At 41.2% G+C, this 13,907-nt stretch overlaps 1 protein-coding gene across 1 annotated transcript in view; it reads left to right on the top strand.

Annotated features, from left to right (window-relative positions):
• Nucleotides 1-10,922, top strand: part of RNF150 (ring finger protein 150) — a 264,405-nt gene extending 253,483 nt beyond the window's left edge. Inside the window, exon 7 of the mRNA XM_073604173.1 lies at nt 9,787-10,922. Coding sequence (XP_073460274.1) covers nt 9,787-9,905 — 119 coding nt within the window. The 3' untranslated portion in view covers nt 9,906-10,922. The remainder of the gene's footprint in view (nt 1-9,786) is intronic.
• The last annotated feature ends 2,985 nt before the right edge of the window (nt 10,923-13,907 follow it).

Raw genomic sequence — 13,907 nt, 5'->3', positions numbered from 1 at the left:
GGAAACTTGGGTGGGGTTGGTTATACAATCCAACAGAGAGAGGAATTTGAACATCCATTAGGACATTCACCCTCAGTATACATGTGAGGTGCTTTCTGGCTGCAGTGGATGACAGTGAACTTTGATTTTAGCACACTTATAATATTTAGTTTATTATATTAATAGATTATGGATTATATTCAGGTGTTGCCTGGAATTGCTTTTTAAGTACAATTTTAAAGCTGACGTAAAGGGAAAAAAAAATAAAAATCATCTCTATAGCTTCAGTAATTTAGCTTACTTGTAAAGCATGTCCCACATCATGCAGGCAGCTTGATCCTGGAGAAATCTTCAATACAGTGATGACAGGTTCTCTTCCTGCTGCTGAACCTCTGGTGCTGCGAGAGTTAATAGCTCTAAATTTTCTGTGAAGCTGCAGTGAAGAAGCTCCTGACGAGGAGCCGCCCCCTCCTCACTCCTTTTACATTGAGAAAAGTTGAAAGGGTGCGCTTGTTCACTGCAACTTTACAGAAGGCTTGAAGCTATTAATCGTCTCGTGCTGGAAGTTCAGCAGCAGGAAGGGAACTGGGTTTCCCTGTAGAGATTTCCCCAGGATCCAGCTGCCTGCACAATGTGGGACTTGCTTCATTACTGGTAAAGTTAGTGATTAATGCTTTGGAGAATTTTCATTTTAGCTAAACTCCAGTTTAAGTCAATCAGGATGTGTTTAATGCTATCCAGGAAACCCTTTGAGGCATATTTACAGTAATGGCCAAAAATATGGGCACCCCTGCATTTCTGTCAGATAATGCACCACTTCGCCCAGAAAATTGTTGCCATTACAAATGTTTAAGCATTCTCATGTTTATTTCTTTTGATTGTATTGTATGACACAAAATAGTGGGGAAACAAAAGGCCAAATCTGACACATTCCACGCAAAACTCCAAAATGGATGGACAAAATTATTGGCACGATCTCAAAATTGTAAGAAATAATTGCATTCCAAGTTTGTGATGCACCTGTAGTTTGTAATTAAACTCACCTGTATCAATTAACAAGTGCTGACAATATAGAAATCACACCGGCAAGCAGTTAAAATTGTGAAAAATTGACTCAACCCTTCTGTTGTGTGTGTGCCACACGAAGCATGGAGAAGAGAAAGAGCAGCAAAGAATAGGATTGAGAACAAAAATTTGGGGAGAATGTGCTGTGGACAGACAATACAAAATTACAGCTTTTTGCTAAAGCCCATCATTCTGCTGTTTCAGAAAAAGTAATAAGTCAAATTAGGTGGAGGTTCACTGATGTTTTGGGGTTGCTTTGCAGATTCAGGCACTGGATGTCTTGACTGTGTGCATGGCATTATGAAATCTGAAGACTACCAAAGAATTCTGGGGTTTGATGTAGTAGTCATGGGTCTTACAGCAGGACAAAGCACACGTCAAAAAGCATCCAGAAATGGTTTAAGACTGGAGAGTACTGAACAGGCCAGCAATGAGTCCAGATCTAAATCCTATGTATCACCTGTGGAGAGAACTCAAAACAGCAGTTGGAAAAAGGAACCCTTCCAATCTGAGAACTGGAGCAGTTGGGGAAAGAAGAGTAGTCCAAAATTACAGTAGAGAGGTGTAAGAAACTCATTAATGGTTATAGAAAGCGATTGATTTCAGTTATTTTGTGTGTGCTGCCAAATAAATTGAGGGTGCAAATAATTTTGTCCAGTCCATTTTTAGAATTTGCGTGGAATGTGTCAGATTTGGCTTTTTGTTTCTCCACTTTTTTGTCATACCAATACAGACAAAAGAAATAAACATGAGAATGCCTAAACATTTGTAATTGCTGCAATTTTCTGGGTGAAGTGGTGCATTATCTGACAGAAATGCAGGGGTGCCAATAATTTTGACCATGACTGTATAAAACGGTAAATGTGATATTCACCAAATATTCTTCCAGGTGTTTTAAATGTCACAAATTGATTCACCACCAGTGCATGTTAGGTGAAAGTCACATTCACTGCCTAGTAAAAAGATTATAGAACTCTCCTAAAAGCAGTAAATATTAAATTACCTTTTATCTCCACTCTTTGTAATCCACTATAACTGCAGATGCATCATGCTTTATTCATCATGCTTCACACAGGTTTAGGGGGTAAACTGATGCATCTTGTTGCATCTTGTTGCATTGTGTTGCTATTATACCATTTAGCCTCCCTCTCTTTACTAGTATATGTAGACAGAGCTAAAATGGGTCCAAGAAAGGGCAATGCACAAATTCGTAAACACATTGTCCATGGTTTCCTGAGATTAGATTTTATAGCATTTTGAAAATATAAATATGGTCTGCTGAATGCCAGTATGAAAAATCTTGCTACTCACCAGTTAGATTCTCCACATATTAGACTAAGGGCTCTTTCACACTGATCCGCCCCGTGAACACCCGCTTGCTCAGCGGGGATTGCTCCGCCAATCCCCGCTGAGCAGGATCGGCGGAACGATCCTGATACATAGGGATCACCCGATCCCCCATAGGGGAGAGCGCTATGGGGGATCGGGTGATGACGGACCGTAGAGTCCGTCGTCACCCGATCCGAAAACGGATGGAAAAGTAGGTTTTTCCTCCGTTACACTTTTTCGGATCGGAGCGGGTCTGATGTCAGCGGACGTTCATCCGCTGACATCCACTATTCCATAGGGATACATGTATGTCCGTTTTTCATCCGAAAACGGAAGGATGAAAAACGGACATACGGATCGTCCGTGTGAAAGAGCCCTTACAGATTAAACAAAAAAATTTTATACCTCAAGTGAATATTTCCATGCAGCTCTGTATGATGTGCCAAAAAACTTACACCTGTTATGTGACGTGCATACAGTTGTGTGGAAAACGAAATATATCCTAAGGAAATTGTTTACTTTTTCAACATATTTTAACAGGGAAACCTTGGATCTTGATTCAAGCAGTGTTTGCATATAGGGATGATATACTTGAACAAATGACACAGTTGATATGATTCATTGATCAGTTGATATCATTTTTATGATCTAAATAAAAAAAATGCAACTTTGTCATAAGTACACCAGCACATTTCCCATCACCAAATCTAAAATAAGAACCTCAAAATTGCATTGTTAGGTGTTCAGATATTTGAGGTGCATCTACAATCAGAACAAGATTACCCCATTTCAATTTTTAAGAAAAAGCCTTTTCTGTTTAAAAAAAAAAAAAAAAAGTTTTAGGACACAATTACAGTCTGCCATTGAACATGCAGGCAGAGTTTGGACCTTCAGGAATCATGCTGAAGACTGCTCAATAAAAGTCAGAGTAATAATATGTTTGCCAAAAACGGAAGAGAAGAACTTTATAACCCCCATGAAGCATGGTGGTAGATATGTTATGCTTTGGGGTTGCTTTGCTGCTTCAAGTTCTGAGAAGCTTGCTGTCATTGAGTCAGCCAAGAGAGGAGACTAAATCTAAAATGTGTTTTCAGTAGCTGGATATGATCGAACAGGCCCACAGTAAATGAATGAGACCTTTATATTTAGGTCTGCAAGGCATGTGTAAATAATATGTGTAAAAGAATGTATGGGTCAGATTACATTGCATATGTACCTGTTCAAAGGGATGCAAGACCCTGTTACAGTAAATGTCTGAGATAGTCAAAAGGTCCCTTTGTTTCCACAACTTTGTATCCGTGAAGTTATAGAGATGGTCGAACATGGAATTGTTTCAGGGAGACAGTTCTACAGAAAAATCGGAGTATGAGGAGATTTTCCCAGCCTCTCGCCAGAGTCGAGGTGGGCAATATTACTTTAGGTAATTGGGGTAATGGAGCCTCCAGACCAGCTTAACAGTTGATCCACGTGTAGTATTGAGACTGAATCAACCTCCACTCCACATGGTATATCCAGTGATATCCATGCAGTGAAATGTTTTAAGTTGTCCTGCTAAGTAATATAGATATAGATCAGAGAATGCTATACCTGCCTCTTTCTTAGGCCGTTGTAACTGGGTGGGTTTGAATTTGTCTGTCAGTAGACCAAAAATGAGGTAAACTAAAAGTGCAGCGTTTTAAAAAAAGGTTTCAGGCACAACCACAGAAGAGTGTGATAAAACATTTGGTAAGCCTGGGAGAATAGGGTACCAGGACAGAAGCTACATAGTGGGCATAAACCTCCCGAGACATGCCATCTGGCCCCGAGGCTTTACCAGAGGCAAAAGACCCAATACTCACTATCTAATAGGGTTACCTGTTCTGATGTAAGGGTTAGGGACATTATATCTGCAAGATATTTGTCTGTGTCCACATTCAAGCACATCCGGGAGTAGGCATACAAGTTAACATAAAAAGAGTGAAAACAGGCTAGTACCTCATCTGCCGTGTTGACTAACACCCCAAGTACGTCACTCACTTTGGGAATCACAGTGCTGAATACTTGTTAGGCAATAAATGCTAAAAATTTACTAGATTGATTGCCATAATCAAGAAACTCTTGTTTCATAAAAAAAATACTTGAGCTTGGCATTAGCCAACATTTGATTAGAATAAAGGTGTGACACACTTTCCCAGTATATACAGTTGACATGGCACGGATCAGATGTAAAGTCTGCCTCAGCTTGAGTATACACTTTAGCTAGATCCTCATCTTCCTGCCTAGAGGCACGTTTAATAAAAGAGATAGTGGATTTCAGTGCCCCAGCCCGTAGATCCGTCTAAATGCATCCCAAAACATTACATCCACATGGGAGTCACCCCTAAAAATACTGTAAATTGGTCAACAATACAGTTGTCGGATCTGGTCAAAGACAAGGGGGTGTTTCCATGCTGGCCGAAGTCCAGGTGGGCACAATTTTACAATACACAGGAGTGATCAGACAAGCCTCGGGGGGGGGGAGATAAGTAGCTGAGGGCAGTTTGGGAAAAAATGTAATTCCCCAACATCATATCAATATGGGAAAGGCTTCGCCTGTTCGACTGACCAGAAGTACGTCTTAGTGTGGGGGTCAGTGTTGCCAACCTACCAGATTAAAATTTACTGACACGACACCCAAAATTTCCTGGCACAGCCAAGTTTTTACTGGCATTTCCAAAAGGTACAAAATTACAGTTTTAATTGCAAATTTTAGTATTTAGGCTACAAAAAAGTACAATATGCAATTAGCAATGTGATTTAAGGTAGCTATTAGGGCAAAAAACATATTTCTTATTTTATTTTCAATATAGTAAGTAAGTAGCTCAGGGACAGGACTCAGGAGGGCAAGAAATTAGAATAGGAAGGCACACACACATCAAATTGACTCTTGGTCCCTTCAGTCCACTCCAGTCTAAACAACACTGACAGTCCCGCTCCCGACCTGCCCTGCTCCTGTCCTGCAGACCCGCACACCATGCTCGGGCTGCTCTGCTTGGCTCCCTTGAACCACGACATCACACGACACAGTAAGAGAGGGGTAGATAAGGAAGCACCATCTGTGTGTAGTATTAACAACTGTTATTTAATGACACCAGGTAAAATAACACTTACAGGATAAAAACATATAAAAAAGCTCATCTGTATTAGTGTGCGGTCCTCAGTATGCCCTCTGGTCCTGTTCTGGTGACGCTCCAGGGATGTTGGGTTGCAGAGGATGGATTACCAGCCGGGAGCTCCTTCTGTGGCCATCAGGAAGAGGCTGGGGCCGGCGTGGAGCTCACGTGGAGCGCGTGTGATGTCACAGGTCGTCTGATCGCTTCCGGGATCAGTATCCAGGGGAGGGATCATCCAGGGAGGAGGACTGTGGAGAGGTTGGAAAAGGCTAAGCACTCGGAGCCACTGCTCCTTTAATAGGCCTAATTTGGAGATGTCTGCACTGTGCTATTTATAGGCCAGCGCCGTGGGACAACAGGTCCCAGCGTCGGCCGACAGAAGCACAGAGCCAACTGTGGACAGGAGGAGCACTACAAGGCAATACAATATACACAGAATAAAAAGAAGGTTATACACTAGTGAATAGGGAATGACATGAAAAAATAGGAATGAGGCGAAGAAGTACATGGTGATAAACATGGAAGCGATAATAACAATAATAATAATAAAAATGGGAATACAAAATGGGAGCGAAAAATAAAGGTAAGTATAAAAATGAGGATTACAGCGAGAAATAAAAATATTTCCCATGGTAATTTTTTTTTAATTTTTTTTTTTTACTGGCAACTTTTTCCTTTTACTGGCATTTAGTGGCAGAAGAACATTGCCTGTTTTTTACTGGCTGTCAGTAAAAATACTGACGGTTGGCAACACTGGTGGGGGTATGTCACCATAAATCAACAGCCAAATTCTACAAGGAGGCGACTAAAAGTAGTAGAGCCGGGGGAATAAGGGAAGGGAGAGTCCTCATGTCTGTGCAAGACCAGATCCAGTAAAAGATTAAAATCTCTCATACAGAGAACAAATGCATCAGGATATTTAGCAACAAAGACACTAGCCTCTTGGGTTGTAGATGCCAAGAAGCACAAATGGCAAAAAATATATTTTGGCATATACTATATCTGCCCTCCGAGTCAGTTTTAACATGTATTGTAACATGTATCCTTTTGTGCGGAACAGTGTACCAACAGAGACACCCCTCTGGAATAGGAATTGTGAATAGAGTGACTAGCCCATTGGGGCCAGGTTTCTTTGGCTATGTGGGTTTCTTGTAAACACATATTTTGAGCCTGAGACTGTCAGATGACAATAAAGTCTGGGGTATATTTGAGGGGGGTTTCCAGCCCATGAATGTTCTATGAAAGAAAACCACAGTGGTCAACCAGGGGAATTAAATGTATAAAGGAAGCATTCAGAAGGAGTTAATACCTGTGACTGCAATCTAAGGCAGCGTCCATACAGAAGTCTCAAGTGCAGCGCAACGTATTCCATGATGTCCACCAGGAGGGGAATAATGGAGGCAAGCCACAATGTCCACTAGTGCAGGAGTGATTTCAAGGTGGAAGATCTTCCACCTGCAGAAGACAAGAAAGCCACTATAATGGAGCAAGAAAACAAAGTTTCATAGTGGCAAACAAAGAAGATCTGGGTCACCAGAGATCCAGGCTGTTCACTTAAACATGTACAGTAAGATCTGTAAGGCAAATTAGGCAAGTGTATAGGGTGCAGGAATATATGACAAGGAAAGCTGCAGCTGCTAACAAGTGGTAGACCACCAAAACAGTAAAGGGTTAGGCACTTCTAAGGTGTGTACCTTGCAGACTGAAGCCAGTCCTGGGCTTGGTCAGGGGTATTAAAGGACAATGCCTTGCTATCATCCACTACCCACAATCTGATGGGATAAACCATGGAAAAAAGTATGCCCTTGTTCTGGAGCTGCCACTTGATATCTGTGACGTTTGCCTGCTGGTTCTGACGATGTAACGAAAAATCAGGAAAAATATATACTGTTAGAGCCCTTGCACACTGGGGCGGGGGGCGGCGTAGGCAGTAAAACGCCGCTATTATTAGCGGTGTTTTACCGTCGGTATGCGGCCGCTAGCGGGGCGGTTTTACCCCCCGCTAGTGGCCGAGAAAGGGTTAAATACCACCGCAAAGCGCCTCTGCAGAGGCGCTTTGCCGGCGATATAGCCGCGCCGTCCCATTGATTTCAATGGGCAGGAGCGGTAAAGGAGCGGTATACACACCGCTCCGAAGATGCTGCTGGCAGGACTTTTTTTACCGTCCTGCCAGCGCATCGCTCCAGTGTGCAAGCCCTCGGGGCTTGCACACTGGAATGAAAGCAGCGGCACTTTCGGGGCAGTTTGCAGGCGCTATTATTAGCGCAATAGCGCCTGCAAACCGCCCCAGTGTGCAAGGGCTCTAACATTTTCATGGTGGATAGTATCTTTTTGCCATGCCTTATGAAGAATTAGATCCTGGTCTTTACAGTTCAGCAGCCTGGCTAGCAGTGGTCTGGGTGGCACACCTGGAGGAGGGGGTCTTCCGGAGACCCTATGAACTCTTTCCATTGCTAACATCTCGGAGAAAACCATGTCAGGAAAAGTAGATTTCAGTCATCTTTCCAGTGTCACCGTGTTCCGCCCCTCTGTTCTTTTAGGGAGGCCCACTATTCCTATATGCAAGATCCTGATGGGTGCTAATGCTTGGCACTCACAGGCAGTTTTTATTTCTTTCAACTGAGCGGGCTGAAAAAAAAAAAAAACTGAGGAGCTTGCTGTACCTACCATGCAATATAAGTACAGCGATCTACCTGCTGAGCTTACAGTATGTGTTCTGACAGGGGGACTGACTTCCCCGCCAGAACACTGCCAGCGCTGATTGCCTGCTGGTTTTACAGCATGCCTGTTTGACAGAAGCTGGACAGGCTGCTGCACACACTGGCCAAATGTCAGCCAGTTTCTATTAAACCAGCTGTTACTGGCCGATATTTGGCCAGTGTGTACCAGCCTTAAGGCTTGGAGCGTAGCCTCTTCTTAGAAGCAGACGGCCATCATGGCAGTAACCGTGCCCCACTTATTAAAATCTTTAATTGAATAAATGAAAAGCAACATTTTCTGGTGTTCTTATTCAGGTATATCACCTTTAACTGTAGACACAGTTTGAATGACGATCTCATGTTTGCCTGTTCGACTATGTTAAAAAAAAGTTTTTATCTGCATAACATATGGTAATGGAGAGATCAGCAATGGCAGTCTCCATGTTTTTCTCATAACAGGTTTCCTATAATACAAGGTTGTTATTTCAAGAATCAACTGGAGTCAATGCATCAATACAATCAGAGCCCATATGTCCTTATGTGCTGACAGAGCATTATGTTGATTAAGTATCTTGATTTATAAGCTTACAAAGGGATTTATTGGCCATCGTGGCTAGTAAACTAGGATTCCAAGTTCTGGACAGGCAGTCAGTAGTATGATATCTTTCACACTATACATTTTTATACACAAAGGAGCAAGAATAAAGAAAGTGTCATATGATTCACAAATGTTTTAATTTATAACAGAGCTGTATTGTATTTTTTTAGAATAGTTACCCATATACTGATTGAAAAAAAATATGGCTTTGAATCGTCCTTTTCTATGATCAGTTCTTGTATTTGAGTTAGCTATGCTAAATGTTTTTTTTCCTTCTGACTCCTACACACACATCTGTTGTACATCTGTCTCCAGCCCCATCTCTGATATATTGGTGACATCTGCTTATATTTTGGCTTTTAATAATGACCTATAAATGTGTCCAATCTAAACCCTCCCTGGAAGATACTTGTAGTGCAAGCAGAAGATACAAGAGGGATTCAAAAAAGTATCTGCCACTTCACTTCATGATGATCATTTACTTACATTTGCATTCAGTTATACCTACTCCTTACAGGATTTATTGTTGTTACAAAACATTACACACATACTTTTCATTCAGCTAGCATTGTTTCATCAGATGTTACTGAGCCTGTTTTATTCTGATCTCTAAAACAAGAGCTGTCTGTATGCAATATGATTAGTTGCATTGCGGGTAACATAACACTTGGCTGGCTGTATTAAGTAAAGGGAAATTGTTATCATGTTGTTCGCAGGAAGCTTGACTGACAAGCTGTATGTTCGTTCCAGGGCAGTAAAGCATTGGCTTGGAGTGTAGTAACAGTTCTGGAACTAGCATACAGCTTGTGAGTTGAACAATAATACTTTATATCACATTGATATTTAGCTTGGTTGCTGTGATGTATAGTCCTTGGCTCACTAACATAAGGGCCCTAATCTTATTTTGTGTTATATGGAGAATATCTAATGCACCTACTCAGTCTGCAAAATTACTCTTTTTAACTAAATATATTTCTTCTTTCAGGTGAACAGGAGCCAGTTATCAGTAGTGACTCAGACATCTCTCTGATTATGGCAGTAGAAGTGGGACTTTCAGATGTGGATCTTTCCACTGACCAGGACTGTGAGGAGGTGAAATCATGAGCGGGTCTGTTGCTGCAGTCCAAAGGAAAGACTTAGGAGATGTGAAGAGTTCACCTCTTCTGGAGGTTGGACTATTACAAACAAACCGTAAAACCCCCTCACCATCACCATAAATCTCCAATGCACTCCATTATGGGATGATCATGAAAAGCAATAGTGCCAGATGCCTGCCGCCTCCAGTACAGATGGATTTTCCACGGTATTCGTATGGGAGCAAGTCTTCAGTCTGCAGGCTTCATTGATGTGGAGGGTAGACCTGGAACTAAAGTGAAATCTCTGATGCTGTTTTTTAAAGAAAACAAGATATAAACTTTATAACCTTTTGTTGTTTACCCAGTTTTAATTAGTGTATTACAATCACAAATATCTTGGTCCAGATAGCAGATATTATTTTCTACTCCATGGCTTTGCTGCCAAGTCAACAGGAAGAGATTGTGATGGTCATGAGTGAATGCCCTGCACTTATCTGAAGAAGGCTATAATTACAGCACGGGCATCTGTCCCAAAAGCACTCGAGAAGAAAATGTCTTTAGAGGGCCCTTGCCGGTTGCATGTGATCTGGCATTCCTCATGAACTGCATCAAGAATGCTAGGTACTAAAATTACATCTGTTGGTTTGAGTCCTAAAAGAGTCTCAGACTTGTGTGAATGCAAATGCACACCATCTATTTACATTTGTATTTAAAATTATGTTGGTCAAAGTGTTTGACTTATAAGATTTAAAACAAAAATCCTCATATACATATTGTGGGGGAAACTGTCCTTTTCACTCTTAATCAAGATGTATACAGTATTGTGCATACGCTACAGAGTGAGATACATTTTTCAAGAATAAATATATATATTTTTTCAAAAGAAAATATAGCTATTGGTGAATTTTAAGAGTGATAATTTGGTGCTCTGAATTCCTTTATGATACTACATTGCGCATTGTGACAACATGAAATCTAGAGATATGATAACAAGTGATATGTTTACAAATGAATGTATGAACCTCAATTACACTGAAACCCCACGCAAATATAGGTTATCTGTCTTTTATTCCCTTTGTGGGGCACATGAACACATTGGCAGTTTGGACGTTATTTGAGAAAGTTATTATTTGAGAGTTAGACCTTTACAATTTACATTTAAGTACTGTTAAAAATTTATGAGATCTGTAGGTGGTTAGCTGCCCTTGAAAGGTCATAGGATGTTCAATGTGGCTATAAGATGTGACTGATGTGATTATTGCCCACCTTGTATGAGATCATACAAAGCCTTATGCTTTCTTACATATTCAGGAGATGTCTTGAATTGTAAAATGCATCTGTACTGTTACAGTGGTTAGTGAATGGTCTTCAAGTTAACAGAGGAGTTGAAGATTTTTTTTCCAGTTGTCATGGCAACTGATTATTTTAGACATCGCATGCTGCCTTGCGACTTCACTGGAGTACTAAGTACAAATAGGGAAAGATTTGGCAATGTATGCGAATAAGCCTTTGGAAAAATGAAAGGACTTGTGGGTAAATTACAAGCCAGGCCTGTAGCCAAATGCACCAGTTGCCTGCTTGAGGGTATTTAACACATCACACAGCTCTTACTGAACCAGAGCACATACCTGTGGCCTGTAATATTCTAAAATATTAGGCTGTGGACAATATCTGTGGGAAGAAGGGGAAAATGTGTAAACATAGAAATTACATGAAAACCTTTTTGGAAAATGTATGCAAATAAGTCTGTTATTGTAAGTAGACCACCTTTCACACATGCGGACCGTTTATTTAATCAGTTCAGTCACCTTTTACATCAGTTTTTCATCAGTTTACATTCGTTTTTTTTCTATCAGTTGCTCATCAGTTTTTTACATCCACCACCAATGCAAAAACGGACCGTTTGTCCGTTTTTCGTCCGTTCCTTTTTCTTAACGGAACTAAATTAGGGCTTTAATCCGTTTTTCAAAAACTGGATGTTGACGAATACAGAAGTAAACTGATGTAAATTGATGATTATCTGTTTACGTCGGTCAACGGATGAATGAAAACAAACAGTCCGCATGTGTGAAAGGGGCCTAAAGCAGGCCATACATGGTCGAATTTCGAACAAATTTTCTTTTCAAAATCAGAAAGTTCTTTTTTTTTTGTGATCCAATGATGCCACCATTGATTTTCGAAATTCGGCAGACCAAGCTTTCAATTTCACCTCATGTTGCTACAGAAAAGAATTTCCGTGGGCGGGAATCTTCTTTTCTCTCCGAAAATTTTTTTTTCTTATTATATTTCTCACACGATTCTCCCATCATTGATTAGAAAATCGTTAGTTTTTCAAAAAATTTCCAACTTGTCCAATTCCTCAAATTTGATTGCAGCACGAAAATCGGCCATTGTTGCAGCCCACTAATGGTGCGAAATTCATACGAAAATTCTTTCATACGATTTTCGAAAGAAAATTCTTTCGAAATTCGAACCGTGTATGGCTGGCATTAGAGTCACATCTTCCATGGCAAGCCTCTACAGGAGTTGCCATGTATATAGGCTATTTACTTAAAAGACTGTTCACACTGTGCACACAGTTCCCATGGAGTTTTTTTCTGAACCCTTGCTGTTAGTACTCCAAGTCAATTCTCTGATGTGTTACTGGGTCTCACTAGCTGTAGAGTAAGTACTGTAAGTCCAATTGTTCTGATCATGGGTGTGTTCAGCAAAGATCTTGGGGTGCTTTCACATACAGGCAAGTTATGTACTGTATGAAGTACCTTGAAGAAAGTTGATTATTGCCTTGTGATACAGCAGTGTTATTTGTTAAAGTTCACATATTGAAAACAATTCCCATTCCAAGGTACAGTAGTTGAAGCAAATTGTCCAATTGCCATTGTTAACTTATACACTGTATAACCCTTTCGGTGGTGAGATGTGCTTATTCAGTACAGTGTGTGTGTGCCTAGCTTTTCATTCTGATGAGCACTACTGTTACAAGTAGAGGATAAACAAATGTTAGGTGTCACACAGAAATCCAAGGATGTTCCTTAACCGCTTCCTGACCTGCAGAATGGCATGGGCAGGCCAATCGCCATCATGTTACATCGGGCACACGGCCATCGGATTAGATCCAGAACCAATCAATCCCAAGGCCCAGGCCAATGATATCCGGCCTGGACCTGGTGATTGCTCCTGGCAAATGAGGTCCTTCCCCTGCATGTGTAAGTGTACACACTGCAGGGGATGTGATGTCATCTCTCCTCGTGGAAGTCTTTTCGTTCCAGAGAGAGGATAGGTAACATCTAACCATGAGTTGCACCAACAGTACACTGACATCAGTAACATAGACACATATATAAAAAAAAATTCTTATTGTACATCATGGGACACAGAGTCATAGTAGTTACTATGTGGGTTATAGGCCACCTTCAGGTGATGGACACTGGCACACCCTAAGATAGGAAGTCCACGCCTTATATAACCCCTCCCACTACTGGAAGTACCTCAGTTTTTTCGCCAGTGTCTAAGGTGTTGGTCACGAGTAAAGATGTGCTGTGCTGAGCTCCACTGGATCAATCCTTGCTGGGGCTAGCTATGCAGCCGGATCCATTCAAAGTGTCTTTTAGGCTGAATTGAATAGTACCCGGGCCTCGTGTCCGAAGAAACAAGGTTTTACCTATAACACTTCTCTTTTTAGAGAGCTGGACCCTGGGATCCAGTACTTTGGTATTTTAGAGCCATAAAGTTTTACTGGTGGGGTGCTATTACAGGGCCAAGATTGTGGGTTCCCTCAGGGTCCCCGGTTCCTGAAGGTTTGTTAACGGAACTCACCGTGAAGGGTGAAGATTGGGTCTATTGGTTTTTACCACAGAAAGCCCTGCTAAGTGGAGTTTTTCTAAGAGATTTTTAAAATTTAAAAATGTCTCCTTCAAAAAGTAAAATGTTGTCATGCCTATGTGTCACCACTGGGGGCTGTATGGAGCACGTACCTTCTCATGCTTTGTTCAGAGATCACACTGTGTCACTGAAGCAACAGGCTTTTTTC

The sequence above is a fragment of the Aquarana catesbeiana genome, linkage group LG01 (genome assembly GCF_042186555.1).
Source record: "Aquarana catesbeiana isolate 2022-GZ linkage group LG01, ASM4218655v1, whole genome shotgun sequence".
Taxonomy (NCBI): domain Eukaryota; kingdom Metazoa; phylum Chordata; class Amphibia; order Anura; family Ranidae; genus Aquarana; species Aquarana catesbeiana.
The sequence above is the reverse complement of the archived record's forward strand: the minus strand, read 5'-3'. Positions and strand labels throughout refer to the sequence as shown.